The 17,047-nt window shown below is 41.3% G+C and overlaps 1 protein-coding gene across 1 annotated transcript in view; it reads right to left on the bottom strand.

Annotated features, from left to right (window-relative positions):
- Positions 1-6,898: 6,898 nt before the first annotated feature.
- The window catches only part of LOC115577918 (NLR family CARD domain-containing protein 3-like), an 87,766-nt gene continuing 77,617 nt past the window's right edge, over positions 6,899-17,047 (bottom strand). The window contains exons 8-12 of the mRNA XM_030410776.1: positions 15,183-15,356; positions 11,259-11,432; positions 10,976-11,171; positions 9,567-9,606; positions 6,899-9,440 (exon numbers count right to left, since the gene is read on the bottom strand). Of these exons, the coding sequence (XP_030266636.1) occupies positions 8,851-9,440; positions 9,567-9,606; positions 10,976-11,171; positions 11,259-11,432; positions 15,183-15,356 (1,174 nt within the window). The 3' untranslated portion in view covers positions 6,899-8,850. The remainder of the gene's footprint in view (positions 9,441-9,566; positions 9,607-10,975; positions 11,172-11,258; positions 11,433-15,182; positions 15,357-17,047) is intronic.

The following is a 17,047-nucleotide window of genomic DNA, read 5'->3' as shown; positions in this document are numbered from 1 at the left end:
GATCCAGCTCCACTGGACCTTCAAAGTAAAGGTGACGCCAGCTGTACATGAGTTAAATAGTGAAACAGATGATTTTATGATTAAACTCTGAACAGAACCTGGTCATACAGGGAAGCCTGGCTTCTGTCTGTATGAAGTGTTTTCTGTGTTTCCAGCCCAGGAACATCTTGTGTGCCGCCGACACTGTTGCTGCTGAGTCTGACTGCCACCGTACGGTTTGTCGGTTGAGTCGAATGGCACATGACCAGACAGAGCCAATCACAAGCGTCAGTTTTGGAAGGAGGATGTTGATATGAAAAAAACTAAAAACAAACATGAATCCAGGGGGGCGAAAAACTATTTGATAAATCTGAGTTTTTGCTGCGATTTTTCAAATGTAACTTAAGTTGTAATCATTGAAATTACATATTTTCTCCGAGTAATGTAACGGATTACAATTACGTACATTTTGTAATTAAATTACGTAACGTCGTTACATGTAATTCGTTACTCCACAACACTGCTGACACATGTGCTTGTTTGAAACTAATGATCTCATCCTTTGACTGATCACTCTTGATAATATAGGTGACAACATCAGGAATAAACCTTCAGAGAATATTGGACCAAACTAATTCAATAAAGTGAAATGAAGAGTTGAAGACTGGTTCTATTGGGCAGCTTTCTAAAGTGAGAAGATACATTTAAGTGAAGAAGAACGAAGCTGAAAATAAACATCAGGTTTCAAAAAACATCTTTCTCCACAGTTAAAACATGAATCAGTCACATATTAATGTTATTAACAGCTCACCTCTTTACAGCAGGAGCTGGTTGTTCTTTAAAATTAATGACACGATCATTTGACCAGTTACTCTTGCAGGACACACAGCTGGGCTCAGGTCCAGGCTCAGGTCCAGGTCCAGGCTCAGGTCCAGGTCCAGGTCCAGGCTCAGGTCCAGTTCCAGGTCCTGGTCCAGGTCCAGGCTCAGGTCCAGGTCCAGGTCCAGGTCCAGGTCCAGTGGTTTTAGAGGGAGGGCCTCCCTCCTCTCTGTCCTCACACTGATTCATGCTGCTCATCTCACACACACTTTCATCTGGAGAGGAAACACAAATCATTCATCTGCACATCAACTGAAATCAGCCTTTGGGTCAGAAACACTCTTGAAGGACAAAATGTCTGAAAGTCGACTTCCTCTTCTAACATTTAAACTCAGAGCACATTATTCCACAACTCACTGACTCTATTAATACATATTTCACTAAATGGCTGCTGCAGGACATCAAACCAAAACTAAATCATGTCATTAAATCATTTGTATTCTGTTTTTTACTGTTCTCTACTAATAAAGTCGCTCACAGCAGCGACGTGAAATCTGGAGACAAATGTGAAAATGTCTTCTGACAGAAAAGAGACAGTGGACTGATCCAGGACCTGTCTTCACTGATCTGCAGGAAGGACAGTGATGTCATCAGTCTGAGGTTTATTTCAAAATAAAAGACTTCTGTCACACAGTAACACCAGTGACTCCAGAGGACGATCTCTCATTATATGTTTTATAATATTTATTTCTAAGTAAACATCATGACATTTTAAAGGGTATAAAAACAGTCAGTGTCCTTCTGTACATGACTGTGGAGACTTTCTGTGGAGCTTGGAGTGTTAAATAACTGATTAAACACAAATACTGACAAGTTGATTTAACCAAGAGGCAGAAATTGTTCTAATAACCTGTTGTGTTATTATAAAATATGACAGTCTCAGGTGTGTTCAGGTGGGTTTTGTCTGTAGAGGTTATGACGTCTCTCACTGACGTCACGTCTCCTGTCAGAACATCAGCTGCTGGACTTGGATCAGTCCACTAGATGACGTCATGACGCTGTGGTGGAGTCAACACACACGTTTCTCTGATATCTTTTAATCTGAAAGAGTCAATCTGGTCATCTGTTGTTTATTTAAAACATTTATCTGCAAAGTCAAAATGAGAATCTCTTCCTCTGAGAAGTAATCAGGAGCAGAAGTACTCAAGTAACGTAACGGGCACTTTAAGTACTGACACTGAGAGCCGACGTGTTCCTGCTGACTGCTGCTCAGTGATGAAGTTATATTTGTATTCATTAAATAAAGCTTCAGACTCCTGGATGTCCTCTTACTGCCTCCTCATCAGTCCTGGACTGTAAATACAACCACAGATTATTCACCGACACCAACAGCTGCTCTGCAGCCGCGTTTAGTGCGTCACACAGCGGGAGAGCGGCGGCTCGTCTCGGCCTCCTCCACAGGCTCATTCAGGAAGACACTAAATGGCGGATGTGTGTCCGGACGCTCCCAGTTTAAACTCGTGAGTTTGGAGAAATAAACAACCGAGCTTCAGTTTTTGTGCTGTTTCCGGTGTAACAATGAAAAGTAGAGCTTGTGTTAGCGAGTCGAACATGTCAGATTCATTACATTACCTTCAGCTGGAGGTTCAGGCGGAGAAAACTACCTGCGACACACCTGTCAGAGAAAGTGAAACTCAACTTTGAACAGGAAACAGGTGTGACTGTGAAACACACCTGGACTGTCAGTCAATGACGTTGTGGGAAAGTCCCTGTTTAAAGGAGCAATCCGTAGTTCTGTCAAAAAAACATTTTAATCTGAAGAGAGAGATTTTAACAATCTGTCTTTGTTTCATGACTGAATAAACTGAAGAAACACACTAAAGGACAACACCATTCATACTGTTTGACTGTGTTTATATGTGGCGGACCCTGCCACCTATCTAGCTTCAAACAGTGTTCTGGGACCTTATTGTCCTCTGAGAACAGCTGGTTTATTCACTGATTGAATAAAAAAGTGTGTTTTTACCTCATTAATATTGTAAATGTTAAAATTCTGATTTTGAATTCATTCAAAACTACAGAGTGCATCTTCAGTGTGAGTATGTATAATTAAATCCTTAAATAAATGAACAGTTGATGATGCAGTTTGATGCTGTGCTTTAACTTAACTGTATATTTATATGTATCTATAAACATTTCACACACATACCTGAATTTACGAGAGAACTTTTCCTTCTTTTCACATTTGCATGAAAGATTGTTGGACTTCAACACTCGAAGATGGAACAACGAGTCACACGAGTTCCACAGTGCAACTCTGCACCGCTGAGCTCTGTAATACTGGTAATCCACCAGTCAGTGGCTTCAACCTGCCGCCTCACTTTTGATGGATAAAGCTGACAGATTTATTTGTTTTGCTGCAGCAAATAGCACAACCGTTAAATGAAAGTATAAATAAATAACATTATAGATGGATAGATAAATGAATGAGTATAATTACACACACCTTTGTAATGTAGCCTTGCGACTCGGGAGTAAAGTGTCTATTTCAACTCAACCTGGAAAAATGAAAACAAAAGACTAAACAGAAAAGTATAACTGAACTGATGTGATGTGTGCGATGACTGGAGCGTGTGTTCTTTGTGTTTTTTTACTTCTTAATTAATGATTTATTGTAAACAAAGGTCGAAATAAACAGGTGTTACTGCAACTATGAAGCAGAAACACTGAGGCTGAACTATGAGATGTGTTGAGATGTGCCTAATAGCTAAACATAGATTACATGATTCACTGAGTGGCTTGTCAGTGAAATGTTCAGAGTAAATTACAATTAATTTCCAGTTTGGTTCAGACTAGAGCCTTGTTTTATTATTCAAAAGTGTAATACAATATTAATAAACAGGGAAGTTTGTGTCCTGCAGAGAAACTCAGAAAACTGAACACAACAGAGTTGCAGCCAGCAGGGGGCAGCCTCACACTGTGCAGTACAGGGTTACACTGTTGGTGACGTCACCACTCAAGATTTCTGGGTATTGAAGTTCAAATCAAAAAGGAAACTACCTCCCAGAGGGAAAGCCTTCGTAAACAAGAAGAAAAAGATTATAAAGCACCGCAGGTTTTTCATGTATGTGAAAAAAATCAAATGAAATCACTTAATATTTAAATAAGTATAACACAAAGTTTTGACGATGATGACGCATGTTTGGTGCAGACACTTCAGACTAACTCAGAACAGCAGCATGTAACTTGATTTATTTAAAAAAAAATAAACCCCATCCATTTAAAATATAAGATCTAAGACATCATCTTTTAAAGTAAAATATATAATAATAATCAACTTTATTTCTATAGCACTTTTTCTATAGTGCTTTGACAGAACAAAGCAGGAATAAAATTTACAATTACAATTGCATGAAATGATTGAAATAACAGAGGTAATGATACAAAATTGGTAAAGTAGGTGAGATAAAAGATGAAATACATAAAGTAGGCAAAATAAAAGAAATGTAATATATAAAATAAAATAAAACAACAAACAAACAAAATATATATATATATATATATATGTAAGTAGAACAGAACTCAAACAAAGTTAGAGTAAAATAAACATAAAAGGACCACATCACATAAAGGCAAGTCTATAAAAGTGGGTTTTAAGAAGTGATTTGAAAGAATGTACTGATCCTGCGAGCCTTATCTCCTCAGACAGGGCGTTCCAAAGTCGTGGGGCCCTGATGTCGAAGGCACTTTGGAACAGTTAAGGGGGCCCCGCCTGAGGATCTAAGGCTGGGGAATTAAAATATCTGTAATATAGTTTGAAGCCAGACCTGAGCGTGCTTTAAAAGTGATCAGTAAAATCTTAACATCAATTCTAAAACAGACAGGGAGCCAGTGGAGGGAAGCTAATACTGGAGTGATGTGTTGATGTCTGTTAAAAATTTTTGATTTATGCCAAAGAGAAGGGAGTTGCAGTAATCTAGTCTGGAAAAGATGAATGCGTGAATGACTTTTCCAGATCGGGGGGTGTGAGCATGTGTTTTATTCTAGAACGGAGCGTCGTTGATAGAAGCAGGACTGGACCAGTTTATTGACATGAGGGATGAAAGTCAGCTCTGAATCAAAAAGTACACAGAGGTTTCTACTTTCTCTAAAACCTTGGATAAAAACAGAAGCTTGGAGATTGGCCTGAAATTGTTAAGACTACATACAGGAATTAAGGAATGGACCTTTACATTTTCATTTCTTTTATTGTTTGGCATCAATATATTTTTTCTAACTATTGGTTTTGTCACGTATATGTTCACACAGACAGCAAATAACACACAACAACAAACAACATTTTTCAGAAGAAGGTACATTTTTCTGAGCTTTTGTAGCACGAACGAAGGCATCAACCAATCATGTTGTGCAAGTGCAAAACAGACGTCACATCACAACTCATGAAAATGTCGGACCTGTTGTTTATTTTTGTTTGTCCTCACCCTGTATCATATGACAAAGGACACAAAGTTACAAAGACAGTGCGACAAAGGCAACTTGCGATGAGTAAACTTGACTGTTCTATGCATAGGGGGGATTTACAACGGTGGACTGAAGCCATTTTATCCATCTGTGCTCTCTTCAAATCCACCAGACTTCTTTGATTAAAACCTTAATTCTACTTTGCAGAACATGGGAGTGTCTTGTCTACTGCTGCCTCAATCTGTAGTTTGTTCGTAATTTTGGTGTTGCAATGTATTAACACATCGTAGACCAGTATGGCGTCATTTTAGTGCCAATAATCCGCGCGCATAAAACCATAATCAGCGCACATAAAGGCCACTGTCTGCGCGCTCGCGGTCAGTCTCTACGTGCTCACTGTCTCCCTCTTTGCCTCCTGATGGCTCGACTCTGCTGAGTTTTGGCACTCAAAACCAAGAGAAGTCAAGTTGCCACCCCTCCCAAGAAGCCTATGATGTCATTCACCACATCGAGGAGCTGTTTACCACAAAGACTGGTTCCTCCCTCATAGAGCGCCCAAACGCAGAGGATGAAGCTCTGGCACTCCCCAGTAGGCTTCCATCATCCTGTGGAGTAAAAGAAAAGATCATCAGGAGATTTATTAGGTTGAGGTTGCGGATTGAATAAAAATAAATAAATAAATAAATGAATAAAATGACAGGAAAAAACAACACTTAAAAGATGGCCATCTTGGAAGCAAGAGCAAAACCAACAAGGTGAAAAAGAGCAGTGGCCTAGGTTCAACATCAAGCAACCCCAGAAGAGCTGAAAGTGTTTCAGGACAAAGCCAGCATCACTGCCCCTCCACCTACCTGTATCCAGCAAACATCACTGTTCCACCAACTACCAGAACCCGGCTACCATCATTAACAAGAGACATGTAACATCCTCCGGAGCTATAAGATCTTTGGCCCTTACTCTTCAGTTCTCCTGATCTTCAGCATGCAGCATCAATTCTTACTTACATTACTTAAAATTATTAATTAACTATATATTCATTACAGTTACTAATATACATATCATACTAATATACAGACTCATCACCCATGTCATAAGGCGCACTTGTGCAATCTAAGACAATCCAGTTCAACTGCTCTGCCATACATTCTTACATTTATAAAACTTACATATTTCTAGTTTTAGCTGACATTGTCATAAAGTGTCCGCTGTGCTGGGGTGCATTATATTCATCACTGTTCCTGATATTTTGCCCTCTCCATTAAAATACTTGAAGGCAAATTATAAGCAACAATTGTTGAGATAATGCAGTCCAGCACAGCACCACCACCCACTATGACCTCAACAAATAACAAAGTAGAATGAACAGCTTTCTGATAATGTCCACAAAAACTGAACATGTATAAGATTTATAAAAGCAGAATTTATGGCACAGCTGTTGTACTGCACTGCATGATGTTGCACAGGTGTATTAAATAATATGACTGATAGCAATAGTTATGTGTAGTATTATTCCTTTAATTATATTGCAAGGTAATACCCATTTAGTATGATTTATTATGCCTGACCCACCTTACTATGTTTTCAGTCTCACTGCGGTCCACTCAGTACTCCTGGCCTGCAGCATCACTTGTGTTCCACAACAAAGTGCTCCTACTGCAGGTTCCCAAATATACGCAAGATGATATTACCTGTTAGGGACATTCGTTTAGTATGACTGCTTGAAAAAAATTCATTATGTCTTTTCAGTCTCACCATTGTCTACTCAGCACTCCTGGCCTGCATCATGCAAAATAAAGTTGTGAAGCGGCATCACTGCACCTATATTCGAATATCAAATGAAAATTGACAGCCCTAATATAGTAGGCTATTGTATAATTGTATGGGCTGCAATATTTCATAAAATAGCTCTCTTTCTAGCTTATATATTTATATATATAAAAACATAAACTGACGACATTATGAGCCTGCATTCCAGAATCAATGTCCTCATATCATAAGCTTCACCCTTCATTCTGCAGCCTCAATGATATTAAATTGATGTTTAACTACAATTACATTCCCTACACATTAACCTCGCTACTAGTATAAATTGACAGCGTTGGATTTAGTTATATTTAGAGAACAGAATTTACATTTATCAGCCTGTTGCATGTGTTGCTATTGTTATCTAGTGTGCTAGTTAGCCTGTTCATATTCTCTAAATCTAGATGGGGACAATCCACCAACATACTTAATTCCGATATGACCGATACCGATATGAAAATGTCATTCTTTAAACATCTTTACCTTGAACAAGTGTTGCTCCTACCATCTGCTCCATAGGAATTACATTGAGCGGCAGTTAGCTTGTGCTAACTTCCGGAACTTTTGAGGGGCTCCATGCTCTCTCTCTTAAGGCACTCTAGACAGTAGGCGTTAAAAGTGACCAATCAGAAAGGAGGGGGGGTTGCGGGGCAGTCTATTCAAAGCCTGCCCCCAGAGTGCCAAAACTCAGCAGAGTCGAGCGAGCAGGAGGCAAAGAGGGAGACAGCGAGCGCGTAGAGAGTGACCGCGCGTGCAGAGAGTGGTCTTTATGCGCGCTGATTATTGGCACTAAAATGACGCCATAGACCAGGGAGGTCCGAAGCCCAGGGAGCTGTTCATGAGGGTTTTCCATTTGACAGAAATTGTAGTTTGGTACACATCTCAGTATAGGTGTCATGATTTAAATGAGAAGACCTCAAATCTGCTGCACCTTGCTTGTTAGTGCATTAGGCAGTGAACAGTGAGCATGCACTCTCACATAGGCCATATTTTTATGACGATTTCCAATATAAAAACAAATGTAAATTAAAACCAACACAGAGAAGTTGTTGAACTCCTGTTTTTTTGCCTTGCGGCAGTGACTGGGTGATGCCATCTTACAAGCGTGGTGTGGATCCGAACACTTTTGTTATGGCCCACTGGCACATGTTCTTGCATTATGACAGTCACCAGAACGTGCCATCCATATTGACACGGTTCAGGACGTACATACATGACTATTCATGACAACTCATCTCAAACTGTTCCATATGGTTTCGCCTTGACCAATTTATGCACACTGAGTTGTGCCGAGCCGTACCTAATGTGGACCCCCTCTGGATCGCTTTACTGTTCTCAACTCATGTCTGTGCAGGACACCAGGGAGAAGGATGTTTTTTAAAGTATGGCTGTCATTACAGATTTCTTGTATTGCTGTAGCTTCAATCTTTTAAGTTTTAGTTTCCACATCACTAGTATTAAGTCACTGCTAAGCTGAGTCGATTCTACAAGCCCTATAAGTGCTGGTGTGAACCCAGAGTCCCCTGGTGCCCTCTCGGAGCTCTGCAAGCTGGGACTGTTTCCCTGTCAGTCCCTGTACTGCTTGGTCTGTGGTAAACACCATTTATTCGAGCATACTATCCCAAATTCATTTGCTGTTGGGCCTTAAGTAACAAAATCACATAAATAGAATGCAAAATGAAGGTGATTATGCATTTTGCTTTTGATACTCATTATATTTTGTATCTATATTATATTTAACTGATGTGTTCAGTAGTGAGAATGTTTCTCTACCGGGAGGACAGTTTCCTACAGAGAACAAAGAGACACTGAGCAACCAGATCTGAAACGGAACTCAAACCCAAATCCAGGATAAAGAGGTTCAGTGAATGTGGTGTTGAAGGTGTGGAGGTGGATCAGTGAGTCAGAGGAGACTCTGTAGAAGGACAGAGTGCCAGCAGGACAGTCCACATACACTGCTACTCTACCAGAGGATGAGGAGGAGGAGGAGGAGGAGGAGGAGGAGGAGGAGGAGTGGGAGGAGATGGACACGGATGTTGCGCGGTTGTTGTGCCACACAGCATAACAATCACCATCATAGCACTCCAGACTCCAAGACTGATAGTTTGCTCCAAATAAACAGTCTTCTTTTTTTCCTCTTCTCCTGATTCCTCTGTAACTCACTGATATATGAGTTTCTCCAGTCAACTCAACCTCCCAATAACAGCGACCAGTCAGACCAGTTCTACACAGCAGCTGAGGATGCATGGACTCAAACCTCTCTGGATGATCAGGATATGACTGATCCTCCTCATCCACACGTGTCATCTTCCTGTTGTTGTCAGACAGTTTGATGTATCTGCTGACTGTGTTTGTGTCGACTGTGAGCTCACAGGAATCTGATGGAGAGAAAAAGACACAACACAGCTGCAGTTATTAATGTGTCATCAGTGTGATGATGATATCACAGATGTGAATGAGTGATGTCACAGTGTTTTGATGAATGACAGTAAAAAGACACTCACACTTCCTCAGACCTGGTGTCAACCATCGGACTCCAGCAGGCTCCACCCTGAAAGGAGGAGGGGGGTCAGAGCAGCACATCCTCTTTCAGCATGCAAACATGGACATTACAAAACTCTTATATTTTAAGAGTTTTAAGGATGCCAAAAATTGGCCCATTAATCATAGTATTTATCCACTGTCCTTGCAATAATAAAACAAAATTCAGTCATCTACTGCGATTTATTAAATATGTCTAGTTCAAGGAATTGTCTTGTCACTTTAAACATACATGAAAGTGCTCTATCCAGAGCAAAAGAGGACAAGCTACTGTCAGTAACCACAGCGGATGGTATGAAATTCCTATTGAGATGAATATGAGTATAGATTCTGGGCATGATAACATCCCATGCGCCAATCAGCTAGCTCATTGTTCCTGTATCTAAAGAGTCTGCTATGTCCATACTTAATGACGCCCTGTGGCTCTCCACCCCATCCTGATAGAGTGTTTTGAGAAACCGGCTCTCCTGCTTATCAAAAGCTAACATCCCTGCCAGCCTGGACCCTCATCAGAATACCTTCAGATCTAAGAGATCCACAGAGGATGCCATGAAAATACCAACAGCTGCAATTTCTGTTTATCTCAGCTCAGCATTTCATACAATCAAACACATGAGTGTCAGTGTCACACTCTGCAACTGAATATTGCCATTAAGATCATAAAGATAAATAAGACAGAATAAATTTGAGCAGAATTCACCGTTTCTGTAGCATGACCCCGTTTCAGTTTTTCTGAATCATGGATAACTTAATTAGAGCTGAATACTGCATTCACAGACCCTATTCATTCTTTTGAATAGGGTGGCATTCCGCTGTGCTACAGTAATATCAAAATGGTAAAGTCATCTGCATTTATTTGCCTCTATACAGAATAAAAAAAAACTCTGTGTGACTGTGTGTTGTGAGCTACCAAAACCAGAAATCCTTTAAAGGGATATTCTGGCGTTAATTTAATCCATGGTCTAACACACAGTGACACTGAGTAAGACCCCCCTTGAGAGATCAAGTTTTCCGATCGCTAGCTTATGTAGGTTTAGCAACCTCAGAAAAGACTGCACGATAACAATACACTGTTGACTATGCCTCCACCAAGAAAGCACCATCAAAAAGCCACAAATAATGCTCAGAACAGCACCAGACTTCTTCAACAGTACACATAGGGTCCCAGCACATAGTTCATGGCATCAAACATCTGCTAGCTTAGCCGGATTTCAATTGAAAGGAGAACACAGGAAAAGTACGCATGCATGGGTTGGGACTCCTGCACCAGCAGCGATGACAGCTTATCCATCATCCTGCTCTCTCCCACCACCTGCACTGAGTCAAGAAGTCTCCTCCTGCCTGCTAATCTCTTAGGGTTGCATAAGCCAACATGCCAGTAGGACTCTTCATACCTGAGAATGTCTAGCCTCCAGAGTGGATCCTGCTCTCTAGCCGACAGCAGCTGTACTCCTAGGTCTCCTGGATGATTGTAGGTCAGGTCCAGCTCTCTCAGATGGGAGGGGTTGGATTTCAGAGCTGAGGCCAGAGAAGTACAGCCTTCCTCTGTGATCAGACAGCCTGACAGCCTGCAGACACACAAAGCAGACCAAAAAGAGATGTTTAGGGAAGTATATCACTCAAGTCACTGAAGCAAAGGAGTGGCTTTTTCTGACCTGAGAGTTTCCAGAGTACATTTTGAACTCCCGAGTGCAAGTGACAGCAGCTTCACCCCCGAGTCATGCAGGTTGTTGTTACTCAGGTCCAGCTCTCTGAGACAAGAGGACTCAGAGCGGAGAACTGATGACAGAACTTCACAGCTTCTCTCTGAGACGTCACACTCACTCAGTCTAGAGAGGAAAACATAGCACAAGGTCACACTGTATTATTACTACATTTGGAAAGTACAGCCATGATGTAATTTGTAAATTGCATGACATCAATAGATGTCAGAACCTTTTACTACATGGATGAGCTTCTTAAAATCAGCTAAGAATGATTTATGTTTTCAGTGAATTACCCTGTAATAATCTGCATATGTAGTCATATTACATTCCTGTGTATGAAATCCTTTCTCCCATTCTATTGGCTTATGTACTTCCAGTTTCAAATACTGATTAATCAGATGAACAAGGTCAGGCTTAACCAGGTTACAGTGTGTTGTAGGATATGTAGGAGACTATGCGGGCCTCACGTGGACGGCACCATAGATATAAATGTAGGAGAGGTCATTAATCACAGGTGATTAATTTTACACTCGTAGAGGGGCACCACCTCCATTGTTTGATTTACTGAAATAGGCTGGAGGGAACTATTCCAAACATCTAACTGTACAAGTTTGACTTGGACAGCTAGAGTATCAACTTCAAATCAAATCATTCAATCTCAATATTCTTTGCACGTATCCATCGGTTCAAAGTTTCAGACAAAGACAAATGATTATATATGTTTATTGACTAAATAATTTTGGGGTAACACATGACATGACAATTTTAGACGAACAACAGATAACGAAAAGGTAAAGAATGTAATAAGGTAGATGGTAAAGTTAAAGGGTCGGGTTTTTATATATTAAATATTACGGGAGTAATCTTTTAATACTAACGAGACCCTAACCTCAGCTTTCTTAAGTTCATAAGATAGAAGTCAGAACCTGAGACACCACTCATTCTCACGTGTGGGGATCCAGCTGTATGAAGACGTTCAGCCTGATTTGTCTGGGCGTCAGGAGGCACTGAAGCTTGGTCTCTTTGAGAGTTTTGGGTTGGAGCGCTGGGGGCAGAGTCGATCTCGGCTGGGAACACACAAAGTCTCTTTTGTTGGAGACTCCTTGCACGGCTTCTGAGGCAGACGATGGACTGCAATGTTCTTCATCAGATGATCACAGTCTTGAAAAAGACTTTTTCTTGATGTTTCAAGGTGGTTCTCAAGTTCTGATCCTTTCACTAATTCAACTTCTTCTGGATCAGGCGGTGATACTTTAACGTTATATTCAAATCAAATCAAAAATCAAAAAGAAAATAATTTGTTCTATTAAAGACTTGGATAAAAGTAGAGCACTTAAAGAAGTTATTCAATTCGCTTTCTTAGAGCTTGTTGCAAAAATAAAAGTAAAGATTACTTTAGAAATAAAAATAAAAATGAAAAGCAAAGAGGTGAAGAGAAGAGAAGAGAGAAGGAGAAGAAGACAGAGAAGTGACCCAAAGTCATGACCGAAGTCCGGACCCAAGGTCAGACCGAAGGTAGTGAAGGAGAGAGACTGAGAGAAAAGGTGACTCAAAGTCCTGACCAAGTCGGGACCGGAAAGGAGAGAGTGAGCAGAGAAGAGAGAGGAGAGAGTGATGTGTAGAGCATCTTCTCTGTTTTTATGAGCTTACAGCAGGCACACCGAGAACAGGGGTGGGGCTGGCTGACAATGCTCCTTCTGTGTTCGGAGTTTTGTCCCACAACACTTTAATTTAACTAAACTATTGCTTTAATGTTTCGAAATCGTGTTTTAACTTCCCAAAAACTTTACCATCTTAAAAGTCGAATTTTTGTCTTCGTTAAAAGATGTAACATGGTGATGATCCAAGATTGAAAGAATTAAAAACATGATTAAGGCATAAAACAATAGTATACAACATAAACAATAAAGCATACAATACACAGTAGGACCAAGGACTTATACATATTTCTTGTAGTTCTATCTTAACAAAACATATCAGACATTTAACTGGTGAATAACACAAGCAGTATGGCTTTCTTAGGGTATTTGGAGATCTGATAAAATTAAGAAGATGAAATTGTAGTTAATAGTTATTCAGAACATATTGAAATGTGGATGAGTATAGAGAATGCAGCAAAGATTGAAATGTCACAGACAGGGTCATAAAAACGGTTTGGCTTGTGAGGGAGGGGGACTGGGTCATCTTTACCCCAACCACCATCTACCCCCACTTCTTGTCATCTGATGTGAAGAGAGAGAGGATTCTATTGTGCTTAGTCGTCAATTAGTAACAGAAGTTCTCCGGTGATCTGTTTATAGCAAGAGAGCACCACATCGTCCTTTTCTATAGGGAGAAGAGGCCACGTACTGGACATCGTTTAGCATCGTTAAGGGTGAAGAAGCGAATATTCAGTCAAACAGATAGGCTTTGTTTGTTAAGTTGATCTTGTCTTGTGGTTGAGAGGTTAGAGGTCAGAGGACGGGGAAAGGGAGCAGAGCCTCGTGATGGAGACATAAGGGCTGGTGTTCCTACAGTGTCAAATGTCAGAGGCAGGCAGAAGACGATGTGGTTGTGCCAATGACTCGCCAAAAACGGTTTAAAAACACTTCAGTATATTGCGAGGGAGATGGGGTGAGGGAGGAGGATTTTTTGTTGACTGCCTTTGTATGTACTTTCATATCATAGACATTGTAACTTTAAATCAGGTAATATTATCTTCTCTTTGTAATAAATGATGGACATCTGAACTTGCGGAATCATTGCCAGCAAGTAAGTATCACACTCCCTCACATGGCTGTGGCCAAACTGTACTTCAACTATTGAAACGGTGTGCTCAGCTACACATAGAAAGCTTATGTAAATGTCTTGTAAGGACTATCAGCAGCTCTTAGTTGATTAAAAACTTGATCTCTGCGAGCATGAGGAGGGAGCCACCTCCTCCTGTTGTTTTTTCAGTGCCCTAACCTGTTAAATCAGCTGCTGTAGTGGCTTATGAAATTTACAGACACAGACAGCTCTTTTTTGAGTGCATCCATGCACTGGGATGGATTTAGATTGGAATTCAGGAAAACCGACTTGGAAATACAGTCTGACTTGTAATAGAATGCAGCATTAGAGCTGTGTTTTCATTCTTAGCCAGGAAAGCATGTTCTTTTAGCAGGACATGTTCTGTTACCTCTTGGCAAAGTAGAAGTTTGGAGAGTGTCTAGCCGTATTAAGGACTCAGGATTACATTTCTGCCCTTTTACGGATGATGTGGTAGAGCATGACCTCAATTGCACACTGGGATGGTTTTTGTGACATTGTGAAGAAGTAGGTATAGGAATCAGCACCTTCACGTCTGAGGCAAAGGTTTAATGTTGGAGAACGTTGGATTGCTTCCTTGGAGTGAGACAGAGTCCCAACTCCAAATAAAAGTGTGCAAGCTTATATTCATGTGTGAGGCACAGAATAACAGGAATATCAAGTTACCACCCCAACAGTCAGGCGGATGCTTTACCTGAATTTGAAGGATTCTGAGCCTGGGGAGAAAGATCTTGATTTGAGGGTTTCCCTCCAACCTTCATCATTGGCTATGGGTTTTGGGTAATTACAAAAATAATCAGGAATCTGCTCAAATGGTTTGATCATCTGATTGCCTCCTGGACGCCTCCTTGTACAGGTATTACAGGTATATCAAACTGAATCGGACCTTAGGAAAGACGCTGAACAATCTGAAGGAATAACATCTAGAATGCCTCAGAATTCCATTGAAAAAAGCAAGAAGACATGGCTTGGGTGTAAGGGTACTATGTTTGGTCTGCTGCAACTATGACTATGACTTAAACTGGATGGTCGGATATCCTGACCTGAGATAGGTTGCTGAAACTGCAACTTGTAAGTGGATCTCACCTTAGACATCCCAGTTTACAGTGTGAACTCTTCAGTCCAGGACACAGCAGCTTCACTCCTGAATCCTGCAGGTTGTTGTTACTCAGGTCCAGCTCTCTCAGACTAGAGGACTGGGAGCTGAGAACTGAGGTCAGAGCATCACAGCTTCTATCTGAGAGGTTACAGCCACTCAATCTGGAGAGACAATGAGAAAATAAGGAAGGCATTACTCTCCTGCTGAACAGATTTTTGTGTATTTCAAAGCATATGTACATATCTATTTACTTACAAAGCTTTCTTGGAGGCTTTCACCACTGGCAGCAGCCTCAGAAGAGCCTCCTCTGAAGCAGAGTATTTCTTCAGGTCAAACACCTCCAGATCTTTTTCTGATGATAGTAAGATGAAGACCAGAGCTGACCACTGAGCAGGAGACAGTTTCTCTCTGGAAAGTCTTCCTGAACTCAGGTACTGTTGGATCTCCTCCACTAGAGAACGATCGTTCAGTTCATTCAGACAGTGAAACAGATTGATGCTTCTCTCTGAAGACAGATCCTCACTGATCTTCTTCTTGATGTACTTCACTGTTTTCTTATCTTTCTGTGAGCTCCTTCCTGTTTGTGTCAGCAGCCCTCGTAGGAGATTCTGATTGGTCTGCAGTGAAAAACCCAGGAGGAAGCGGAGGAACAAGTCCAGGTGTCCATTTGGACTCAGCAAGGCCTGGTCCACAGCACTCTGGTAGAAATATGTCTCTGTAGACTGATGGTAGGTTGTTTGTTTTTCTGTCAGCAGATTGACACCAGAGTTGATGAATGTCAGATGAACATGAAGCGCAGCCAGAAACTCCTGAACACTCAGATGGACGAAGCAGAACACCTTGTCCTGATACAGTCCTCTCTCCTCTCTAAAGATCTGTGTCAACACTCCTGAGTACACTGAGGCTGCTCTGATATCGATGCCACACTCTGTCAGGTCTGATTCATAGAAGATCAGGTTTCCTCTCTGCAGATGCTCAAAAGCCAGTTTTCCTAGAGACTCAATCATCTTCCTGCTCTCTGGTATCCAGTGTGGATCTGTCTCAGCTCCTCCATCATACTTGATGCTCTTCACTTTGGCCTGAACCACCAGGAAGTGGATGTACATCTCAGTCAGGGTCTTGGGCAGCTCTCCTCTCCTTCTAGTCTTCAACACATCCTCCAGAACTGTAGCAGTGATCCAGCAGAAGACTGGGATGTGGCACATGATGTGGAGGCTCCGTGATGTCTTGATGTGGGAGATGATTCTGCCGGCCTCCTCCTCATCTCTGAATCTCTTCCTGAAGTACTCCTCCTTCTGTGGGTCAGTGAACCCTCTGACCTCTGTCATCATGTCAACACACTCAGGAGGGATCTGACTGGCTGCTGCAGGTCGTGTGGTTATCCAGAGGCGAGCAGAGGGAAGCAGGTTTCCCCTGATAAGGTTTGTCAGCAGCACATCCACTGAGGTGGACTCTGTAACATCAGTCAGGATCTCAGTGTTGTGGAAGTCCAGATGAAGTCGACACTCATCTAGACCGTCAAAGATGAACACAACTTGGAACTCTTCAAAGCTGCAGATTTCTTTGGTTTCAGTGAAGAAGTAATGAACAAGTTCCACCAAGCTGAACTTTTCCTCTTTCAGCACATTCAGCTCTCTGAAAGTGAATGGAAATGTGAACTGTATGTCCTGGTTGGCTTTGTCTTCAGCCCAGTCCAGAGTGAACTTCTGTGTTAAGACTGTTTTCCCGATGCCAGCCACTCCCTTTGTCATCACTGTTCTGATTGGTTCATCTCTTCCAGGTGAGGCTTTAAAGAAGTCTTCTTGTCTGACTGTTGTTTCTGGTCTGTGTGGTTTCCTGTATGCTGTTTCAA

The sequence above is a fragment of the Sparus aurata genome, unplaced genomic scaffold, assembly GCF_900880675.1.
Source record: "Sparus aurata unplaced genomic scaffold, fSpaAur1.1, whole genome shotgun sequence".
In the NCBI taxonomy this organism is placed as follows: Eukaryota; Metazoa; Chordata; class Actinopteri; order Spariformes; family Sparidae; genus Sparus; species Sparus aurata.
Note: the sequence above shows the minus strand (reverse complement) of the source record. Positions and strands in the feature narration are given on the sequence as shown.